Source organism: Ammospiza caudacuta, chromosome 19 (genome assembly GCF_027887145.1).
Source record: "Ammospiza caudacuta isolate bAmmCau1 chromosome 19, bAmmCau1.pri, whole genome shotgun sequence".
In the NCBI taxonomy this organism is placed as follows: Eukaryota; Metazoa; Chordata; class Aves; order Passeriformes; family Passerellidae; genus Ammospiza; species Ammospiza caudacuta.
In genome coordinates this window covers 4564317-4587838 of record NC_080611.1, presented here as the reverse complement: position 1 = coordinate 4587838, position 23522 = coordinate 4564317, and the positions used below count along the sequence as shown (strand labels likewise).

The window sequence follows — 23522 nt, the reverse complement described above, 5'->3', positions numbered from 1 at the left end:
AACAAAAAAAATGTATATGGCTATCTGTATATGTTAAGAATTACGGCAGTTGGAAGAGTCTGGAAATGAAATTAGAAAACATTTTAGGATTTGGGTTGTGGGCAGCCACAGCGTGGAGGACCCGAGGTGAGCTGAGCATCCCCCGATGTCACACGATGTCACAGACATCTTTATGAAAAATCCTTTCCTTGGGATTTTTTCTCCTGAGAAGATGGGAGGCCTCAAGAACAAAATGTAAACAATGATTATCTGCTGCTGTGGAATGCAACAGGTGCATCTGGGATTGGTCTCATGTGGTTGTTTCTAATTAATGGCCAATCACAGTCAGCTGGCTCAGACTGTCCGAGCCACAAGCCTTTGTTATTAATTTCCTTTTCTATTCTTAGCCAGCCTTCTGATTAAATCCTTGCTTCTATTCTTTTAGTATAGTTTTAATATAATATATATCATAAAATAGTAAATCAAGCCTTCTGAAACATGGAGTCAGATCCTCATCTCTTCCCTCAGACCCTGTGAACACGGTCACAGCCCCGGACCCGTCTGTGCTGCTCTGGGTGTCCAACCCTGGGTGTCCTGCGGGGCCGGGCAGCGCTGCAGAACCGGGCTCCGGGACCTCCGGGTGTCCCCGCACGGTGCCACCGAGCCCGGGGCCACCGCGGCTCCAGCAGCTGCTGCGGGAGCCGGGACTGTCACCCCGTGTCCCTGTGCCACCTCTGTGAGATTCACTCACCTGCGGGAGCCGGGACTGTCACCCCGTGTCCCTGTGCCACCTCTGTGAGATTCACCTCAGCTGCGGGAGCCGGGACTGTCACCCCGTGTCCCTGTGCCACCTCTGTGAGATTCACTCACCTGCGGGAGCCGGGACTGTCACCCCGTGTCCCTGTGCCACCTCTGTGAGATTCACCTCAGCTGCGGGAGCCGGGACTGTCACCCCGTGTCCCTGTGTCACCTCCGTGAGATTCACTCACCTGCGGGAGCTGCGCTGATCCCTCAGCCCCCCCTGCCTCCGTGCCCGTAACTCGGGAGAGAGCCCGGCACACCCAGCTCCTGTTCCAGCTCCTGTGCCCATTCCTGTGCCAGCTCCTATTCCAATTCCTTTGCCCCCTTCTGTGCCAGTTCCTGTTCCCTCTCCTGTTCCCTCTCCTGTGCCCTCTCCTGTTCCAGCTCCTGTTCCCTCTCCTGTGCCCTCTCCTGTGCCTTCCCCTGTTCCAGCTCCTGTGCCCACATCACAGTGCCCGCTCTGCTCCCACTCTCCCAGGAGGATGTTCCACCAAGAGGAGATGATTTTTGGATGATTTCTGGATGATTTTTGTCCTGTGTGCCCTCCCCATGTTCGTTTTTTCCCATCCCATGTGTTGGAAATGAGTCACTTGTGAATGAAATTGTGGTCCCGGCGCAGTCCTGGTTTCAGGGATATTAAAATGGAATCAAACACAATGAGCTGCTCTGCTGTCAGTAAATGTGGATGTTGGTAAAGGGGGTTTGCCTTGACCCACCTGTGGGGCTGCTCACTCCTGGGAGAGGTGTGTCTGTCCCATCTGTCTGTCCTGAGTTAATACTTCATGATTTTAAATGCTCGTTTTGTTCAAGGCATGGTCTTGACAATATTCACCACTGTGGCAAATTCCTCTGTAATTTTTCTGTTGTTCCACCTCCTGGATCCTTTGCCCAGTTCTTAATTTATCTGAATTAATTCTTCTTTTATACTGAGAACATATTCAGACAGGCTGCAGACTTGTGTGACTGGTGGTTTTGGAAAAGAGCAGATCCTCTTTCCATTTTTACAGTAGGCCTCCTTGTTTTGGTTACAATATTCAGGCTTTACAATTATGTTTTACTCACAGGAATACCCCACAGGGGCAGAAAAACCTCACATTTTTTCATTATTTTATCCCATTTCCAGCAAGGCCCACTTTTTCTGCCTCTTCCTGTCACTTGTCTCTGTCCCTCCCATCTCTTCCCTACCTACAGATGCCAGGGAACTTCTGATAAAGGCAGAGGAGCTGATTATTCCCCAGGTAAAGAATGGCAGCTTCTGCCTGTGTGAAGTCTGGAAGTTGCCTAATTAGAGCTGTAATCCCAGTGGGAGATTGAGCAGAGGCACAAAATACCTGAAAGCCAGAGGAGGGGACAGACATCAGCCCCCACAGCTCAGCAGCCCTCGGCTCTTTGCTGGGAAAATCACAAATCCTGAAGGAAAAGATTGCAAATGGCTCTGATCACCCTGTGATGCCTTTATTGATGAGGATTTTCCCAAAAAAAACCTGCCAGGATTGTGTTTGCCAGCACAATTCCCCAGCTGCCTGAGCCTGCAGCATCCAAGGGAGGATGGAGCTGGAGAGCACAGGGACAGGGAATTGCACAGGGATTGCCAGGTTTATAGGGGAGACTCATTGCTGAAAGGACTAAAAATTACATTAAAAAGGAAAAAAAAAAAAAAAACAAAGAAAGGAAAAAAGGAAGGGGAAAGGAAAGAGGAAAGGGGAAGGAAAGAGGAAAGGGGAAGGAAAGGAAAGGAAAGGAAAAGGAAAGGAAAGGAAAGGAAAGGAAAGGAAAGGAAAGGAAAGGAAAGGAAAGGAAAGGAAAGGAAAGGAAAGGAAAGGAAAGGAAAGGAAAGGAAAGGAAAGGAAAGGAAAGGAAAGGAAAGGAAAGGAAAGGAAAGGAAAGGAAAGGAAAGGAAGGAAAGGAAAGGAAAGGAAAGGAAAGGAAAGGAAAGGAAAGGAAAGGAAAGGAAAGGAAAGGAAAGGAAAGGAAAGGAAAGGAAAGGAAAGGAAAGGAAAGGAAAGGAAAGGAGCCACAACAAAAACAAAAAATTGTTTTCCCTGTTGGCTCAGTGATGCATTTCTCATACAGCAGCACTGTGTAAACACAAGCACTGAGCTGGTTCTGGAGCTGTGTCCAGGTCACTGTTTTGACTCACATCCTTTATTTCTTGCTCCTGAGCTTTCTGTGCCTCTTGGGTTGTGAATTTTGGGTTCCACAGTCCCCTGGCTGGAGCACAGCTGGGAGTAGTTTCAAAATCATTTCCTCAGACTGCTTCAGCACCTTTCTTGGAATAATCCTTTTCTGGGGCTCTTCTGAAGCACAAAACACAAAGTTGGGCACTTGGGACCAGCAGTGACTGCAGCCTAGGACAAGTCCTTGGACACCCCTTGGTGCTGCTTTTGGGCACAGCAGCATTCAGGGACTCAAACTGGGTTTAGTCGAGAATAAAGCTTTAAAACTCTGTCTGCAGCACAAAAGTATTTTTTGTTATTTAGTGTGAGCTAAGCACAAAACACTAAACCCTCATAATAGAAAATTTAAGACACAGTGTTGGTAATTTTTGCTTTTGTCCTTAAATTGGGGGGGGGGGGGGCAGAAGGAAAAGCAAAGTAATAAGAAATAACAGGACCCAGTAAAAGACAGGAGGTTGTGTCATCTAGTACAGCCATCTCACAGCAGAGATGGTGATCCTTATGCCCTTGCAGCTCAAACACTGAATTTTGATCTGTTTTAGAGAATCCAGGTGTTCTAGGACATGGGAACCCCCTGTGGGCACCGTCTTTAGATGAGAGGAAAACTTTCTGAAGTGAGTCTAAAGGGAATTGGTTGCAGTCTCCTTTTCTACTTGGACCTTCAACAAAGTTAAGAGGCCAAAAATCACATTTTTCAAAAGGGGTTATTCCTAGAGTTCTTGTCAATAGGAGACATTTAAAGCACAGCGTTCCCCTGGCACAGCAAGGTTGATGCATTCTTAAAAGTGCTCTGCTGGTTTCATTGTCACCACAGAGGGATCAGCTGTGTGCCCAGCTGCTGTCCTGTGTGGGACCTGAGAGCAGAAATAACAAATCAGAGGACTTATCAAGTATTTTACTTTTACTCTTTTTTTTCACTTTTTCTTTTACATATTTATCACGGAAAATCTCTGAAAGTCCATGGTCTGCAAACAAGAAATGTTTGCCAGCACCTTGGCATGTCCCCATGGGTTCCAAGACTGCAGCAAGAGGGACATCAGGGTTCCTAGAGCACAGACAAGGCTGGATTCTGCTGCCCTGGGATTAAGGGCAGAGCCAGGATGGGGAATGAGCAGCCCTGCAGTGAAATCTGGGCAGGCCCTGCTTGGAGTGGACGATTCCTGTGGTTGTGGTGGTGTTGCCCAGCCCAGGAGCCGCTGCGAGGCTCAGGGAGCCCTGCCCTTGCAGGGCACAGCTTTGTGCCAGGGAACAAACCCCACTTTTCCTCTCATTTTCTGCAGCAGCCCATCTCCATTCTGTGAAGGCACAACCATGAGCCTGCAGGGTCAGAGCTGTCCTGAGGGCTGCTGGGTACTCTGAAGGATGCAGCCATGGACACAGGTGTTTGCAGAGCAGCTCCTCGTGGAGCCCCTTGATTCTGAAAAGCCTTTGTGTCAAGCAAAGCACAGCACGCTGAGCTTTGAGCTGCCAATTAAAAGGCAGAGGACTGTAAATCCTCTTTGCAAACACCTGGAGCCCTGCAGTGTGTGGCTCCCTGAGCTCCTGCAATCTGTTCTGTTCCCGGGGAAGAAATCTGCAGTGGCTCCATGCCTGAGCTGGTGGTCACAGGGGGACACCAGGGGGGTCAGTGTTTCAGAGGGACTGGTGGTCAGAAGGACTGGTGGTCACAGGGGGTCAGTCAGAGGAGCTGGTGTTTGCAGGGGTCGGTGGTCACAGGGGATTGATGATGGGGGGGGGGGTTGGCGGTACCAGGGATTGGTGGTCACAGGATCCCATTGTCACAAGGCTCACTGGTCACAGGATCCATTGTCACAAGGGTCGGAGGTCACAGGATCCCGTTGTCGCAGGGGTCAGGGGTCACAGGTTCCCGTTGTCGCGGGTGTCACCGAGCCCCCCGCCTGTCCCTGCTGCAATTCCAGGTATTCCCACAGGGTGGCGCCAGGAAACCGCTCCGAGCCCCGGCCCCGTTTTGTTGGTTGTTTTGTTTTGGGGTTGGGGGTTTTTTTCGTTTTTTTTTTTTTTTGTTTGTTTCTTTATAAAATTCTTTTCTAGGACACAATTCCAGGTGGGTTTTGTGTCCCGCGCTGCTGCCGGGGGAGCTCCGTGTGCTGGAGGCCGCTCTGCAGAGCAGGGGGCGCTGGGGTCGCCCCGCACGGGGCTGGCTCCACAGGCAGAGGGTGAATCCAGGACCGTGAGCTGTGCTTGGATCCAGCCATGGCATCACCAGGGCTGGGGAAATCCTCCAAGGCCAAGAAATCCGATGGCCAACCCAACCCTGCCAAGCTCACCTCTAACCCATGTCCCCAAGTGCCACATCCACGTGTCCTTTAAATCCCCCCAGCCACGGTGACTCCACCACTGCCCTGTGCCAGTGAAATAAACAGGGCAGGAGATTTCTCTCCTTTTAATGCCTTTATTAAAAATCAGCTTGGGTGGGAAGAATGGATGGATCACACATATGTCACCACTGCTCCCAGGAGTGGCACAGAGAAGGAGGAAAATAAGCGCAGCTTTGTCTGCTGGTCTGTAGGCAGAGCCGGGGGCTCCATCCTCATGAGAACATCACAAAATTCCCAGTTTTTGGTTTGATATTCAGGGTCCTCTGTCCAGTCAACATCTTTTGAGGTTAGGGTGAGGGGTGAAAGGGTCTTAGCAGACACCGGATTCTGTTCCTCACGTCTAGACATCACTTCGATCCCTCAGTGTTGGCTCGGTGTTTTTAGGGGTTTTGCTAGGTTTGGTGAGGGGCTTCTTCCTTTGCATGCCAACCCCGATGTCCCCGCCTCTTCACCGTCCCGTGTGCCATCCTCCACTCGACAAAAAGGGGAATTCTCAACCATCAACGACAGGCAGTTAACGAAAATCTATTAACAACAGGTGATTACAACAACAAACAGTTACAACTCCACCCTGGCAGCAACTGGCCCAACCTGAGAACTCTGCAACCTTTTGTAAAAAAATGGGCAACTTTTCTACTCATAACAGCAGGGCTGGGCAAACCTTTTGGAGAAGAAATTTCCCCCAGTGTCCCATCTAAACCTCCCCTGTAGAAACCCGAGGCCGTTCCCTCTCATCCCCCTGGCAGAAGGGACCCACGTTTTGGTCCCCAGGCTGTTTTGGGGCGTTTCCCAGGCGGGAGCTGCGTGTCGGGGATGCAGCCCCGAGGATGCTCCCGCTGCTCCCTTCAGCGCCGGGAACTCGGCGACCTTCCAGGCCTTTTGCAGCCTCAACAACGCCACAATTCCCCGAATGGCAGCCCGCCGGGAGAGCCCTAATGGGGCTCATGTGATGGGGTTTGTTCTCTGCAGAGCACTCAGCGTTTCAAGGCAAACACCCTTAATTACCCCTCAACGAGTGAGAGCCGCTCTGGGGTTTGAAATGTTTTGCTCCTCTGTCGTGTGTCCTTGGCGTGGGCGTTCGTGCCTGTGAAAAATGCGTATTTTATGATTGGCTTTTCGCAAATATTGAAATGAATATTGTATGTGTTATGTTAGAAAGTGATGTTGTATTAATTTTCTTAAGTAGTGTGTTAGATGTAGTTTTAGGTTAGAACATAATGTTAAAATAGAAACTATGCTATGTAAGATACTTTTTTTAAGAGAGGACTCGCACTGAGATAGCAGCCACAGGACACCGAAATCTTTCGGAGAAATTGAATTTATTGCTCCATTATCAGGAGAAATGAACTTCTTCCTGCCTCACTCAACCCTGAAGACACCGTTAGGATTCAAAGGAAGAAGTTGAAGATGACCAGACAGAATCCTGTGTTTGAATGGAATTTATGCATCATGTATGAAGTGTATGAATATGCAACAGGCTGTTGTTTTCAAGGGTTAATCCTCTGTTAATGTGTGTCCTTTTTCGGGCTTATTTTGCCCAGAAAAAGGTACCTGGACCATCTGTAACTCTTTGTTTTTATTGTCTCCTATTGTCCTAATCCAAATTGTCCAATTTTTATTACTCTAATTATATTATTATTTGTATAACCATTTTATTACTATTAAACTTTCAAAATTTTAAAAACAAGTGGTTGGCGTTTTTCAGTGCCCATCAACCAGGGCCTGAGCCCAGAGCAGCAGCCAGAGCCAATTAATCAGAGCCAATTAATCAAAGCCAATTAATCAGAGCTGCTCCTGGCCCAGCCTCTGCCCCTTCCCGAGTTGTTTGTGCTCACAAATGAAGCTCGAGCATCTCTCATCTGTTCGGGGTTGTGCCACATGATGCTGAGAGGAACGACGGGTTTGTCCTCACAAACAAACTGTGGGGCTGCTGGTAGATAAAAGTATAAAAGAAACGATGGGAAGGATTCTGCTGATTAATGGACGGAAAAAAAGAGATTTGCCTTTAAACTGTTTGTTTGTAGGTTTGCTGATAAATGGAATTGGATATTGAAAGATGAAAGAAATAATGGGGAAAAAACATAAATTCTATAAGAATTAAAAATTAGGGTTGTACATTAGAGGGAAATCTCTGGTATCAAGAATTTCAGGAAGTCTGTACCTCTCAGGTACCTCAGAAATGGGCAAAGGGAGAAGGGAAATTGGATAAAAAGGAGGCTGCATCCTCCAAAAACTTAAGAGGCCTCAGGGGAATGCCCCATGGCCTCTCCCTTTATTCAAATGAAGTAAAAGGACTCCTCTGTCTCCCTTTTGGACAGAAACCTCTGGTGTTTGTGGATTAATCTTCCTGACAATGTGGAACAGAACAGGAGGGATCACACGGAGCTTTTCTCCCAAGGTGAGGACAGGCAGGAGTCTGGAGTGAAGTGGTGCAGCTGGGGGAAGGACAGGGACAACAGGAAGATGTTCCAGATCTTTCTGGTGTTTTGGGAACTGGAAGAGCAACCCTGGGTTCTGTGAGTTCACTGTGATGCTTTTTGTAGAGAAAACAGCACCAGAGCTCCAGGCAGGGCAGCACTGGGGATCTGGCTGTGTCCTGGCACACCCCTCACTGCTCTGGGATCTCCAGAGCACCAGGAGCAGGGACAGCCACAGCCATGGCCACCCCACAGAGGCAGAGCCTTTGTCCCACTGTGCCTTTGTCCCCTGCAGAACATTTCCCATCCCTCTGCACACGGACATCACACCAGCCCAGGCAGGGAAAAGCAGCTCCAGCTTTAACCTGACCACGGAGAGCCAGGCAATGGAATCCCTGCAGCCCCAGGGATGGGATCACAGAGCAGCCAGGACAGCTGGTGCTGCCTGCACAGGGCTCACTGCAGATTTTCCAGATTTCCCTGGATCCCCTGCCCCTGCAGCAGCCCTGAGTGCCCAACCAGGGAACCTTCCCCTCTACATGCTGGATCTCCTGTGGGCTGGGGGCACCAGCAGCTGCTCTGAAGGTCAGATCTCCTCCACCTGCTGCTCCCCTGAGCCCCAGGAGCTGTGGGTACCCAGGGTCACAGGTAACTCCTCTGCACAGCCCAGTGCTCCAGGGCAGAGCTGCCTGACCCAAGGCCCAACAAGGTGATTGCAACCCCAGCAGAGCCACCTCAGCCACAGCATTGCATGGGAGCCATGAAACGCCCTCCCAAACCCACAGTGCCCAGAGAGGGGTGCAGGTGGGGGCTGAAGGGCTGGGGATCCCTGCACCCCGTTACCCGTGTGTCCCTGCACCATCCTTGTACCCCTATACCATCCTTTTACCCCTGCACCGTCCCCCTACGCCATTCCCCCTGTACCTCTACACTGTCCCTGCATCACCCCTACACCATCCCTTTATCCCTACATCATCCCTGTGCCCTTACACCATTCCTGCACCACCCCCATGTGAGGGGATGGAGATGAGAGAGATGGAGACTGACTTGGTGATCAGAATCCGATTTTATTGTGGGATACAAACACTTATATACGATTTCAAGGAGACTAGTAATGTGTACTACAATGATGAGGTTTAAATCACATATACAAACTTCTGCATATAACATCTCTTGCTTGCAGAGTTTAATGGGATTTTCTTTCTCTGGTAAACCTGTCTAATTAAATCTTCTCGCAATCCAGGTCTAATTTTCAAAGTTCCATTTGCCTTTGCCAAGGCATCCTGTTATCAAATCTCTTACGTTAACCAGGTCCAAAGTCCATCATCTGTCTTGTGTCCCCCCAACATTCCATCACCTCTAAACCATCCCTGTGTCCCTACACTATCCCTGTGTCCCTACACCATCCCTGTACCACCCCTGGACCATCCCTGTATCCCTGCACCATCCTTGTGTCCCTACACCATCCCTGTGTCCCTGCACCCTCTGTGTCCTTGCACCGTCCCTTTATCCCGACGCCATCCCCGTGTCCCTACACCATCCCTGTGTCCCTGGCCCATCCCTTTAACCCCACACCACCCCTTCATCCCCACCCCATCCCCGTGCGCTGCCCCTGCCCTGCCCTGCCCGGGGGGCGATGGGGCTGGGGGCGGCCCCGGGGGGGCTCTCCAAGGCTGGCAGGGGGCGGGGGGGCTCTACAAGGCTGGCGGGCATTGGGCGAGGGGCGATGGGTGCTGGAGAGCTCCTCCAATGGCTCCGCTCTTTGCTGGAGCCCCGCGCTGCAGGGGCAGGAGGTGCGGCCGGGCCCGGGCTCCGGAGCTGCGTGCGAAGCTCCGGCACCTCCTGCATCTTCCTCTGCACCTCCTGCACCTCCAGCATCTCCTGCACGTCCCTCTGCACCTCCTGCATCTTCCTCTGCACCTCCTGCACCTCCAGCATCTCCTGCAGGTCCCTCTGCACCTCCTGCATCTTCCTCTGCACCTCCTGCACCTCCAGCATCTCCTGCACGTCCCTCTGCACCTCCTGCATCTTCCTCTGCACCTCCTGCACCTCCTGCACGTTCCTCTGCACCTCCTGCATGTCCCGCTGCACTTCCAGCATCTCCTGCATGTCCCTTTGCAGCTCCGGCCCCTTCCTCAGCAGCTCCATCGCCTCCTCCTGCAGCTCCGAGCCTCCAGCATCTCCCTGTGCATCTCCTGCACCTCCAGGGTCCCTGTTCCTGCATCAGCTGCAGCTGCAGCATCTCATGGTCAGGATCCACCTGCAGAGCAGTGGCTGCTGCACCCCGCAGGTCGTGGGCTGGGCTGGCTGGGATTTGGGGTCCTGGAGCCCCCAGGGAAGGCAGAGATGGGCACAAGGGGGCAGCTCGGGGGGCTCTGAGCCTGGGGAGGCCGCTGGGACCCCCAAGAGGGGCTGTTTCCAGGCCATGGCCATGGATCACAGCCAGCCTTGCCCATCCCATCGTCCTCTCTCCACACTGCAGAGAGATTTTCCTTCTGTTTTTAGCACAGTGCTGTGAACCAAAGGGCCTGGGGCTCCTGATTCTGCATCCCCCAAACCAAAACCCGCCCTGGGAGGGGCGGAACTGGGGCAGGGCTGGCTGCTACTGAGAGCTGGGGGCACTGCATGGCTGGGGTGGACAGGGACAGCCCTGGCAGGGGTCCCTGGTGGGCACATCCCTGTGCCTGCATCCCTCACACCCGGCCCTGCTGCGGGCAGGGGGCACCACGCCGGGTCAGCTGCCCAAAGTGAGCTGGTCCTGTTCATTCCCTTTCCCCAGGCACCAGGTTGGGTCAGCTGCCCAAAATGAGCTGTTCCTGGTCCTTCCCTGCAGGGAATCCCCTTTCCCCAAGAAAGGCTCCATCCTGGGCAGCCCTGTGTGTCCCCAACCCTCTGGACAAGGGACAGCCACACACCTGGGGCAGAGCGTCCTGGTGGCAGCATGAGGCACACAGCTGTGAGACAGAGGTGAGGGCAACCTGGGTATTTTTATTTTCCAGAAATACTCATCTGTAATCCACAGATCCCCAATGTGCACAGGGTTTTACTCTGGACTATTCAAGTTGTGAAAAAAAAAAAAAGGCAATTATTTATTCCATGGATATACTATATTTTGGTTGGACAATGAGGAAGTTGGAGGAGGGGGAAGTAGACAAATTTCCTTTTTAATAAACTGCAGACTAGGTTGTAACAATCCTCTGGCCACCTAGCTGGCAATTTCTATGGGGTGAAGACATAAACCACAGTTTCTCTCATTCAGGAAATATTATTACAAGCTGGATTTGATTCCTCATCCTCACTTTTTTGATAAGCGGGTCCTGGTGGTACCTGCCTGTCCCATGTGCTGCCTGTCCCCCCCAGCTGTGCCCTGCCCTGGCTGTCCCCAGCCTCACCCCATTCCCTGGGAGGGTTTTCCCTGTCTGGAGCTCGCTGTTGTGGCTGCAGTGCCCACGGGAGGGGTGGCACCAGGGTGTGCCAGCAGTGATGCCAGGGCAGGCTGAGCTCTCCCTGCTGGCACCTGCTCCCCTGGGACCCCCAGGTGCCTCCCCAGCTGATCAGGGCCCCCCCTCCTGCAGGGCTGGGCTGCTGAAAGCTGCAGACCCCAAACCACCCATCCCCTGTGGGTCTGGAGGGTGACTCTTTATCCATCAGGCTTTGATATCTCCATTGCTGGTGTGTGGGGGGGGCTGCTGAGCAGGTTAAGTGCTCATTACAGCCAGGCTGGGCTGTGTGAAGGGAGAGTAAATCAGTTCAGGGCACACTCAGAACAGCAAACACGGCTCCTCTGTGCCTCCCCCTGTGCCATTTATTATGTCCTTTCAACATGTTTGTGTTTTTATTTCGGTGGATCAGCTGTCTTTTAATGGCTGGGTGTTATTTTCTGTGCTCAGAGGTGAGAAGGTGTTTTATTGTTGGTCTCTGCTGCTTGGTAAAAACTTCAGGGTAGGTAAATTATTAGAAAAATTATAACTCTGAATGTCCTGGCACTGCCAGGGGAGGCTCCTCCAGTGCCAGGACACTCCACATGAGGCTGGAGCACAGAGGAGAGAAGGCAAAATTCAGTGATAAGAGCATAAAACACTGATAGCAGGCACTGCAGCACCTGAAATACAGGAGAAAGAAACCAAGACATTTTCCAGCTCCACTTTGCAACAATTTATTTATTTGGAATGCTTAAAAAAAACCAAACAAACCAAACAGAAAGAGAATAGAGAAAACCAAACTGATGCACAGACCACCCTATCACATGCTCTACACCAGGTACAGGCTCAGGATGTGCTGTGGGTGCCAGAGCCATGCCAGGAGCTTGGAGGTGCTTGGGACGAGGTGACACCGGACCTGAGTGCCCTGGGACAGCGGTGATGCAGCTGCAGGTGCCCACATCTGCCAGAGCCCTGGTGTTTGTGCCCCCTGCCCGTCCTGCCCTGGCTGACCCACGGCTGCTCCCCAGGTGAGCCTCCTGCTTTTTTGGGAGTTCCCCACACCCATCCAGCACCCAGCATCCCACCGCCCTGTCACCTCCCACCCTCTCCGCTCCTGTGGGCTGGGTGGGGAACAGGAGGGAAGGGGTGGGAGGCAGCAGGGGAGGTTTTGGCCGAGGCAGAGCCTCTGCCACCCAGCCCACCTGAGTTTCCAGGCGGTGCCAGCCGCGGGGCAGCGGCTCAGCACACGGAGCAGCTGTTGGTCTTGTTCATGGGCGGCCGGAGCGCCTGCTCCTTGGGCAGCGTCTCCCTCCTCTTGCAGAGCGCGGGGCTGAGCCGGCTGGGCAGGTTGGCCTGCTGCAGCAGCTCCCTGAACACCTCCAGCACGTTCTGGTTGTCCTTGGCCGACGCCTCCATGAAGCGGCCGTTCCAGTCCAGCTCCACCAGCGCCAGCGCCTCCTCCAGGGGCACGCGCCGCTCGCCGCCGCTCTCCGCCTTGTTGCCCACCACCACGATGGGAGGGAACTTGTCCTCCTTCACCTCCAGGATCTCCTCCCGCAGGCTCTTGACGCTCTCGAAGGACTCGGCATCATCCACGGCGTAGACCAGGGCGAAGGCGTCGCTGTTCTGGATGGAGAGCTTCCTCATGGCCGGGAAGGAGTAGCTGCCGCTGGTGTCCAGGATCTCCACCTTGACCGTGGCCCCCGCTCACCTCGTACTCCTGGCTGTGCAGCTCCTCCACCGTGCGCCGGTGCTTGGGCTCGAAGGTGTCCAGCAGGAAGCGCCGGATCAGAGAGGTCTTGCCCACGCCGGCGGCTCCCAGGAAAACCAAGCGGACGTGGTTCTTCTCCTTGGCCACCAGGGACATGGCTGGCACGGAGGGGACAGGATGCTCCGCAGCTGGTGCTCACCCTGCAGGTGTCCCTGGGTGCCTGCAGCCCCGGTGGTGTGTCCGTCTGCCCGTCCTCCTGTGACTCAGCGCAGCCAAGGAATGTTGGTGTCACCGCTCCGCGAACTTCTCTCCGCGGACTCCACAAGCCCCGAGCCCGGCTCATTTTTTTATCCTGGTCCCTCTGTGCCATGTGGCACCAAGCTGTCCAATCTCTGAGGGTTGTGGGTGCTGGAGGAGGGAGGGCAGGGAGGGAGGAGAGCGGGGTGCTGCGGGCCAATCCGCACAGCGCAGCCCTGGAGTGCAGCAGCAGCATTGCTGCATCGCCGCCGCTAGCGCAGGAAAGCGCAGCACCGCCAGTCCCCACAGAGCCACGGCAGCTGCCCGGCCTGGGGGACACTCAGTGCCCATCCCCAGCCCTGGCGTGGGGGACACTCAGTGCCCATCCCCAGCCCTGGCGTGGGGGACACTCAGTGCCCATCCCCAGCCCTGGAGTGGCTCGTGGCCAGCGCTGGACAGTGGCACCCGCGGCATTTCCTGTGCACTCGTCTGCAGACAGAGCTGCTGTGAACGTGCCCAATCTCCAGTGAAGCGATGAAATCTTTGGCTGGAAGGGGAAAATAAGCTCTCCCGTCTGTCATAACCTCCTCATTCAGCTGTCAGTTACCGGTGATTTTTGTGAAATATTTAACCAGAGGGGGAAATGAAATCTCCGCGAAGACGACGCGCGGCTCACCGGGAGCAGATGCCGGAGCCACGGCCCTGACCCAGCACTGGGGTTGCTCTGGAGGTGCAGGCTGCCCCAGCCAGGTGTGTTTGCTCAGCACTCACCTTCCATCCCTCGCTGGAGCCTGGAGCTGTCCCAGAAGCTGATTGATGCCAAGTACAAACACAAAGGGAGCTTGCACAGAAGTTCAAATAAGTTTCTGTCACAGACATGTTTTATGAAAAATCCTTTCCTTAGGATTTTTCCTCCTGAGAAGCTGAGAGGCCTCAGGAACAAAATATAAACAATGATTATCTGCTGCTGTGGAATGCAACAGGTGCATCTGTGATTGATGCAGTTGTTTCTAATAAATGGCCAGTCACAGTCAGCTGCCTTAGACTCTCTGTCCAAGACCAAAGCTTTTGTTATCATTCTTTCTTTTTCTATTCCTTTTTTCTATTCTTTTAGTATAGTTTTAATATATCATAAAATAATAAATCAAGCCTTCTGAAACATGGAGTCAGATCCTCATCTCTTCCCTCATCCTCAGACCCCTGTGAGCACTGTCACAAGTTTCTAACCTAAATTTGCGGATGTGTGGTTTTTTTGGAGCTTTAACTCAGGTTTTCTTCCATAGCCAAGTGCCAGGTCCAGAATTTAGTTCTGGATGAATTTGTTCTGTTGATTCCAAAACCCTTTTCACTGGAATTGCTCCTGCCTTTTCATTCTCCAGTTATTGTACATTTTAGCCGTGTTAGGAGCTTTCCCAGCTGATCTTATTATCAGGAGAGCCAAGAGATTATATCAGGATGAGCAGGGCCGTGTCCTGGTGTCAGCCTGCCCTGGGAGAAGGGAAAGGTTGGGTCCCAGCAGGACTGACAGTGGGATTGGTGTCCAGTGCCCCACAGCATCACTGGTGATGCACCTTCCCTCACCAACGTGAAACTCCTTCTGGGGACACTTCCTGAGCCATGAGGAGATCCCACTTGTCAAGGACTGAGCTGTGGGAACTGGAAGGAGCTGGGGATGCAGAAGATTTGATGGCAGGGTAAAAGCCAGGAGATGGAGTGGATGAACAGAGGGTGCATGAAGGAAGCAGTGATGGGGCTTGGTGCCAGCGCAAATGAGGAGCTGAAGGCAGCAAGGCAGGACAAGTAATCTCAAGCCAGCCCTTGGAAGCTGTTTAAAGCCAACCCCCTAATTTTTTTAATAGGAAAGAATTTGGTTAATGCCTCTTTGTATTTGGTTTTCAAGAGAGATGGAAAGGGTTTCCCACAGTCCCTCCCAGCTGCTGCAGCAGAGCTCTGCAGGCTCTCAGGATGTGATTGGGGCTGTGGTGACCTTGCTGCTGCTCATTTTCCCAGAATTTCATTCCAAAGGGCCTCAAAACATGGATATGTGCAATCTCACAACACCCAGCATCTCCCTGACAGGTGCAGAAATGATGCCCAGGATGAAGGAGGAACCCATGGCAGGAGGGAATGGGAACCTTGGGCTCCAGGCACCCCATCCTGGCTCTAAACCATCCCCCTTATTGCTGGCACCCAGGGAAGGCAAATGCCAGGCAGCAATGCCATCCATGGAGGGCATCCAGAGCTGGGCTTGGGGAGGGACCCTGGTGCTGTGGGAGGCAGGACTGGGGCACATCACAACCACTGCCCTTGGTGTGGGTCACTCCTGCAGAGTGTGGGCAGGGTGAAGGGCCAGCCTGGCTGTGGCACAGAGCTGTGGCACTGTGGGCACACCCAGAGTCACACAGAGCCTCACAGAGCCAGGCTCTGCAGCCCCCCTGGTTTTTCACATCACTTGTCTCCCCTCAGTTCTCACATCTGTGCTGCTATGGTTACCAACAGCCTGCGAGGTTTTAAATCTCCCTCAGAGCAATGGAGGATTTCAGGGTAATCTTGTTAGGAGATGAGCAATGAATATTTCCAAAGGCCTTTTGCATGGATAGCTGTTCCCTGTGAGTTTATGGCCCCTGACAGCAGGGAAAGCAAAGCACGGGGGACTGAGCAGGGAAGGATGAGCACAGTGACTTGTTTGCTCACTGTAAAGTCCCTAAATTCTGAATTTTTCAAGCAGTTTGGGTCAGGTATTACCCCCCCAAAAAAAAAAAAAAATCAGTCTGTGTTTCTTCCAGGGAAAGACTCACAGGGCCTTTATGGGCACTTGGAGATGGGGACAGTGATGGATGGAAAAGCTCTGTGTGCTGCCCAGTGGGGCTGGGATGGCTCGTGGGAGTGCCCAGCATCCATCTGTGGGCTTTTGTGATCCAGGTGTAGTTTGGATCCTGCAGCCAGGGCACATCCTGCACCCACAGGCACTGGAGCATGGCAGGGCAAAGCCTCTGCCAGGGCTGAGCCAGAGCCAGCCCAGGGGACAGGGGATTGTGACACCCCAGGGACACAGGAATGAGACAGGGAGGGAGGGAAAGGAGCCCTGAGCAGGGCAGGGAGGAGGGGGAATGGGGAAGGGATGGCAGCAGAGCTGAGCAGGAGCTGGGATGGAGCAGGGTGAGATGTGGGGTGGGTTTGGGGCAGGGTGAGATGTGGGGTGGGTTTGGGGTGAGATGTGGGGTGGGTTTGGGGCAGGGTGTGATGTGGGGTGGGTTTGGGGCAGGGTAAGATGTGGGGTGGGTTTGGGGTGAAATGTGGGGTGGGTTTGGCGCAGGGTGAGATGTGGGGTGGGTTTGGGGTGAAATGTGGGGTGGGTTTGGGGCAGGGTGAGGTGTGGGGTGGGTTTGAGGCGGGTGCAGTCCCCGCCCCAATGATCACAGGCAGGTCTGGAGCAAGCCTGGAGATGTTCATGGTCATCCTTACCCCAAATCCAACCCTGTGCAGGGCCGACAGAGCAGGGGGTGCCCTGTGGGAGGAGAGGGATGCTCCCCAGGGTCCCAGGGCTCAGGCAGAGCCATCAGCCCAGCCTGGGGTACGGGCTGGTGCCTGCCTGAGCCAAGGGATGGGTAAAGGATGGCTCCTGCCTGAACCAAGCCCCCATGGGCTGGGCAGCCTTTGGCAGACAGGAGAGGCCAGTTTGGGTCAGAATGCTGGGAAATGGTGTGTGGGCTGCTGTTTCCCACTGTGAGCTGGTGCAGGGGCCAGGGAGCACAGGGACACAGGAAAGGGCTGAACCCTGCTCCTGGGAAAAGCCAACAGCACAGCAGAAAGCCTGGGGTGTGCTCCCCTCACAGGCTGTTTGCCAGCAGGAATATTGAACAACGTGGTGCCTCTTCTGTCCCTGCACCGGCCCTCAGAGCTCCTCTGCTGGAGGGGTGTGCTCTCCCCAAAATCATCCGGATGTCCTGACAAGGTTTGAGACATCTTTTACAAATATTTGTCTCACTTTTCAGCTTATGTCTGGTGCCTGAAAGTGACTGAGTGAGGAGAAAGCCAGCAGGGCACAGCAGCCCTTCCCGCTGGCCAAGGGCTCCCCAGCTCTGCTGCTGCTCCCAGATGGGAGGGAGACAATGTGCACCCTCAGAACAGCCTGTGCTGTGCCTGGTGTGCTCTGGGGAGCTCCTGCCTCGGTGCTCACAGGGAACAGCAGCTCTGATGTTCTCAGCACTGGAGCTGCTGGTGCTGGGCTCTGCTCCAGCCCTGGACACGGTGCCCAGATCAGCTCTGCTGCTCTCACAGGGTGACAGAGCCCTGGCTGGCCCATAGCTCACGGGCAGTGAAGCAGCACTGTGGCTGTGCTGGTGAGCAGGCTGCAGCACCGTGGGGCATTCCCAGGAGCCTGAGCCAGCTGCTGGAGCTGCTGCTGAGTCCTGCAAAGGGCACCCAGTGCCTCAGCAGCCTTTGCACCCCACAGCAGCACAGGGACAGGGAGCACAGCCTGGGTGGATGCTCCCACCCCACCCCACCTGCTCGTGCCCCTGCCTCTGCTCCTCCCCTTGGAGAATTCACAGAATTCACAGAATCCCTGGGTTGGAAGAGACCTTCAAGACCATCGAGTCCAACCCAGCCCCAACACCTCAACTCACCCCTGGCACCCAGTGCCACATCCAGGCTTTGTTAAACACACCCAGGGATGGGGACTCCACCACCTCCCCGGGCAGCCATTCCAGAACTTTATCACTCTTTCTGTGAAAAACTTTTCCCTGATATCCAACCTGTATTTCCCTTGGTGCAGCTGGAGGCTGTGTGCTCTGGCTGTGTCAGTGCTGCTGCAGAAAGAGCCCAGCCCCAGCTGAGCACAGGCACCTTTCAGGAGCTGTGAGAGTGATGGGGGCACCCCTGAGTCTCCTTTTCTCCAGGCTGAGCACCCCCAGCTCCCTCGGGGGTTCCTCACAGGGTTTGTGTCCCCATCCCCTCTCCAGCCATAGATCCATGGTGGATGGGAGGCTGGCTGTGTTTCCAGCTGTGTTTCCAGCTGAGGTGCTGAGAGGGAAGTGGCAGCACTGGGAACCCTCCTGCCCTGCCAGCTGTGCCCCAGCTGTGCCCCTCACCTTGGAGGGTGGATCGTGGCTTCTCCCACCTGGAATGAGCCCAGGTGAAACAGGAGAGGGAGGAGCAGCTGCTGAGGGACAGCAAAGGGCCAGCCCGGGCTGTGTGAGGCACAGGAGGGCGCAGGGTCAGCGAGGCAGATCCTCCCCCGAAAGGGTTAAAGCTGCCTCTCCGGAGATGAAATCCGAATGGCCTTTGATTCAGCGGCCGGTGAGAGGAGAAACCCGAGCCCTGCGGCTGCCACCCCCCTGGAGGGGATGCATACATGGATCAGCCATACGTGCTGCTCCCGCCTGGAACAGCCCGGATCCTGTTCCCTGCGGGGCCACCAAGGGCCACCTGCCACCCCGAGGGGCACAGCCGGGGGTGCAGCACCTACAGAGGGTCCCACAAACTCCTGCCTGAGACCCCCAGGGCCAGCTGGGCTCAGAGGAGCCGGGTGTGAGAGCTGAGGGCTGAGCTTTGCCCACAGCCCCGGGCTGGGGGTCAGTGGGGATGGAGGAGAGTGGGGCTGGGTTTGGGGAGCTCCCTGAAGGGAGCTGTGGGAGGACATCCCTGCTGGAATCACTCATCACTTAGGGGAACTGAATCCTCACCTGCTGAGGCCTCTCACAGCCAGGCTCATGGAAAGCAGGGTCACCTGTGCTGCCAGCAGCACAGAAACTCAGCTGTGACACCCAGTTTTAGGCATAGGATGACCCTGGCATGGCTGCTCTGCCCCTCATCCTCTTCCATGCCTAGGAGACCATCTGGGGTGTGGAACCCTTCCCTGACCCCAGCCCTGTTCCCTGGGGAGGGCAGGAACCACGGACAGCCTGTTCTGAACCACCTCGGGTAACAGAACCCAGCCTCCCTGTAAACAAACACCTCAGCAGGGACTAGAGGGATTTAGTGTAGCTGTGCTCAGGCTCAGAGGAGTTCCTATAACATCCCTTATCTTGCTCTGGCTGGATTATTGGCTGCAGCAAAGAGCTCGCCTCTCTCCAGGCCACCAGCACGGCTTTTCCTCGGGTGACATGGGGTGACAGAGCAGAGCTCTCAGGCCATCAGGGGGAGAAATGTGTGATACTGAGGGCTCCTGCAGCCCTGGGGTGCCAAGGGGGAGCAGAGCCCCAGAGCTCTGTTCTGCCTGGCTCTGCCTGCCTTTGCCCACTGCAGTGGCATCAAGGAGGGAAGCCCAGACCTGGCAGGTGCCTGAACCTCTCTAGGCACAAGACAAGGCTGAATATTGGTGCTGATCTGCTTGGGGGCCCAGTAAAGACTGGTGAGGTATTACCAGGTACATGGGCAGCCAGTTGTAGCTGATTTTCTGCATGCTGCTCCTCCACTTGGGATTGAGCCCTGAGCCTCCTCCACTTGGGATTGAGTTTCCTCCATGTGGGACTGAATCCTGAGCCTGAAATGTGGAGAGAGGAGAGGGAGAGGGAGAGGGAGAGGGAGAGGGAGAGGGAGAGGGAGAGGGAGAGGGAGAGGGAGCTGCTCCAAAGCTCAGAGGAAGCCTGGCACCCTCGAGGGATGGCTGCAGGGATTTTGGGGAGGCAGGAGTGGGTTTGAAGCTTCTCATGGCAGTGTCAGAAGGAGATGGGATCTTCAGCAGATCCACAGCATTAACACAAGGTGCAGGGAGTCTGGTGCTGGCAGGGGATGCCCAACACCCCAGGTTTGGCAGACAGGAGCACAGAGAGGTTCCTCACCCCTCCAAGGTGCTCTGCAGCCCAAACTGAGCCAGGATCCCTCTGTGCCAGGCTGTCACCGAGGCTGTCAGGGCACTGCCCCATCCCCAGAGCTCCAGGCTGTGCCCCTGCCCAGGGCAGTGCTGGCAGCCAAGCCTCCCCTGCCCCTGTCCTGCTCCATGCCATGCACAGCCAGACCTGATGCTCTCACCCTGAAAACAAACTGCTGCTTTTCTCTTTTCCTTTCCAGAGTGCATGAAAATGTCATTTTGTAAACATCCCCCAGCGCTCTGCCTGCCCAGGGCTGCCTGTCACCGCCCAGGGGCCCTTCCCCACTCACTGCATGGCCTTGGCTCCCTGGGCTTTCATGCCACAGCTCCCAACTCTTCCCCCAGTGACTTCTTGTCCTTAAATAACCAAATAAACTTCACATGATGGGGCACAAGTGACCTCAGTGTTGTCCTGAGTCTGAGCTGATTATTGCCCTAGACACATTTATGGTCAAACTGCTCCTTCCAATTCAGGGCAGGAGCAAAGGACAGCTCTAGCCAAAAGCAAGGTTAAAATAAAATGAGGCTTGCATTCATTTTACAAGGGAGTTAGATGCTCCCTGTGAATGTGCCAGGCCCCACAGTGTGGGGGACAGGGTGGCAGCTCCTTGACTGCTCCTTCACTGTGGAGTCTCAGCATTTTGGTCTGCCCACCCCCAAAACCTCTCCTCTTTTGGGTTCAGAGGAGAAAACCTCTGTCCACCACTAAAACCTTACATCTTTTGGGTTCAGAGGAGGAAACTCTGAAACCCACTCCCAAAACCTCTCATTTTCTGGCTTCAGAGGAGAAAACCTCTGCCCTCCTAAAATCTCTCCTCTTTTGGGTTCAGAGAAGAAAACCTCTGCATGCCCCCAAAACCTCTGCCCACCCCCAAAACCTCTCATCTTTTGGGTTCAGAGGAGAAACCTCTGCCCACCCCTAAAGCCTCTCATCTTTTGGGGGCAGGCAGAGAAAACCTCTGCCCAGCCCCAAAATCTCTTTTCTTTTGGGTTCAGAGGAGAAAACCTCTGCCCACCCCTAAAACTTCTCCTCTTTTGGGGGCAGGCAGAGGAGAAAACCTCTGCCCAGCCCTAAAACCTCTTTTCTTTTGGGTTCAGAGGAGGAAACCTCTGCCCAGCCCTAAAACCTCTCATCGTTTGTGTTCAGAGGAGAAAACCTCTGCGTGAACCCAAAACTCTCATCTTTTGGGGTTCAGAGGAGAAACCACTGCCTGTCCCCAAAACCTCTCATCGTTTGGGTTCAGGGAGGAAGCCCCTGCCCCCCCAGTGCCCAGCAGCCCCCCGGTGCAGCCCCTGTCACCCTAAGAGCTCCTGACAGCCCCGCTCGGGCAGCGCCGCGGCGGCTCCGCAGCCTCAGCCGGCGGCTCCGGCGCTGTCAGCACATCTCATGTTTGTGACATTGTTCCTGTCGGGGAGGATCAGCAGCAGCCAGGCCTGGCTGTGCCCAGGGGCACCGCCCTGCTGAGCCTGGCTCCAAGCTGGCTCCCAGTTTCTGGCATCCACACGGCTCTGGAGGTTTTGGTTTGCTCCGGGTTTTTGTTCGGGAGGAATCACAGCGGAGCTGGTGAGCCATTGATGGCAGCTTGGCCTGGCTGCTGTGGAGGGGCTGTCCCTGCTCTGGAGGATGGGCTGTGCCATTCTCAGGCCTGCAGGACTCTGCAGTGCCCTGCTCCAGCCCCCTCCTGTCACTGGGAGCAGAGCAAGGGCGTCCACTGTGAGCAGGGACACTGGGGACTGACCCCAGCAGGACAGGCTGAGCCAGGAGGAGTGGGCATGGAATCACTGAACCATGGAACCATGGAATCCCAGAGCTATGGAATCCCAGAGCCACGGGATCACAGAACCATGGGATCACAGAACTATGGAATCCCAGAACCGCAGAACCATGGAATGACTGAACCATGGAACCATGGAATCCCAGAGCCATGGGGTCACAGAACCATGGAATCACAGAGCCATGGAATCCCAGAACCATGGAATCACAGAACCATGGAATCACAGAGCCATGGAATCCCAGAACCATGGAATCACAGAACCATGGAATCACAGAACCATGGAATCCCAGAGCCACAGAATCACAGAACCATGGGATCACAGAACCATGGAATCACAGAGCTATGGAATCACAGAGCCACAGAATCACAGAACCACAGAATCACAGAACCATGGGATCACAGAACCATGGAATCACAGAGCCATGGGATCGCAGAACCATGGGGTCACAGAACCATGGAATCACAGAGCTATGGAATCACAGAGCCATGGGATCACAGAACCATGGAATCATGGAATCCCAGAGCTATGGAGTCCCAGAACCATGGAATGACAGAACCATGGAATCCCAGAACCATGGAATCCCAGAACCATGGAATCTCAGAGCCATGGGATCACAGAGCCATGGAATGACAGAACCATGGAATCCCAGAACCATGGAATCATAGAATCATGGAATCATGGAATCCCAGAACCAAGGAACCACAGAGCCATGGAATCACAGAATCATGGAATCATAGAACCATGGAATCCCAGACCCATGGAATCATAGAATCATGGAATTCCAGAACTATGGAATCACAGAACCACAGAATCATAGAATCATGGAATTCCAGAACTATGGAATCACAGAACCACAGAATCATAGACTCGTGGCATTACAGAACCATGGAATCACAGAACCCTGCAGTCACAGACCCACAGAATCCCAGACCCACAGAATCCCAGAATCATGGAATCCCAGGACCATGGAATCACAGAGCCATGGAATCACAGAGCCATGGAATCCCAGAACCATGGAGTCCCAGAGCCATGAAATCACAGAACCACAAAGCCATGGAATCCCAGACCCATAGATCACAGAACCACAGAATCCCAAAACCATGGCGTTACAGAACGGGTTGGGTGGGCAGGAACCTCACAGATCATCTCATTCCCACTTCCTGCCATGGCCACCCACCAGGTCAGGCTGCGCAGGTGATGTTCTGGGACTGAAACATGAAGAACCCAGAGTCACATTTGCAGGAGGATATTGCAGGGCAGGGGACATTGCCAGCCTGGGGACACTGCTGGAGATGGGGGCTCAGAGTCCCCTCCCTGCAGGGATGGAGGGAAAGGCTGTGAGCTTTGTGAGCTGCATCAGAGCTGCCCCCAGGTGCCTGAGCCCAGCCCTGAGGCTCTTCCCTGGCTCTGGAGATGGGAATGATGTGCACTTCCATCAGCCTTCCCTGCAGTGCTGTGAGACAGAGGGAAGCTGGCTGGGCTGGGTTTCCTGTGCTGCTGCCTTGTGCTCACATTCAGGGCTCATTTCTGTCAAGGCCAGCGTGGCCCCAGTGGCACCAGGAGGGGAGGGGATCTGTGATGGTGTTCACAGGTGTCTGAGGATGAGGGAAGAGACGAGGATCTGACTCCATGTTTCAGAAGGCTTGATTTATTATTTTATTATATACATTATATTAAAACTATACTAAAAGAACAGAAGAAAGGATTTCATCAGAAGGCTGGCTAAGAATAGAAAAAGAAAGAATGATAACAAAGGCTTGAGGCTCAGATAGAGTGTCCAAGCCAGCTGACTGTGATTGGCCATTAATTAGAAACAACCACATGAGACCAATCACAGATGCACCTGTTG

At 54.1% G+C, this 23522-nt stretch overlaps 1 protein-coding gene across 1 annotated transcript; it reads right to left on the bottom strand.

Annotated features, from left to right (window-relative positions):
- Positions 1 to 12374: 12374 nt before the first annotated feature.
- LOC131566246 (GTP-binding protein Rhes-like) lies at positions 12375 to 13002 on the bottom strand. The gene is given in 2 exon segments (XM_058817472.1): positions 12375 to 12842; positions 12844 to 13002. Coding segments are annotated over 2 exon segments (627 nt in total).
- Between the last annotated feature and the right edge of the window lie 10520 nt (positions 13003 to 23522).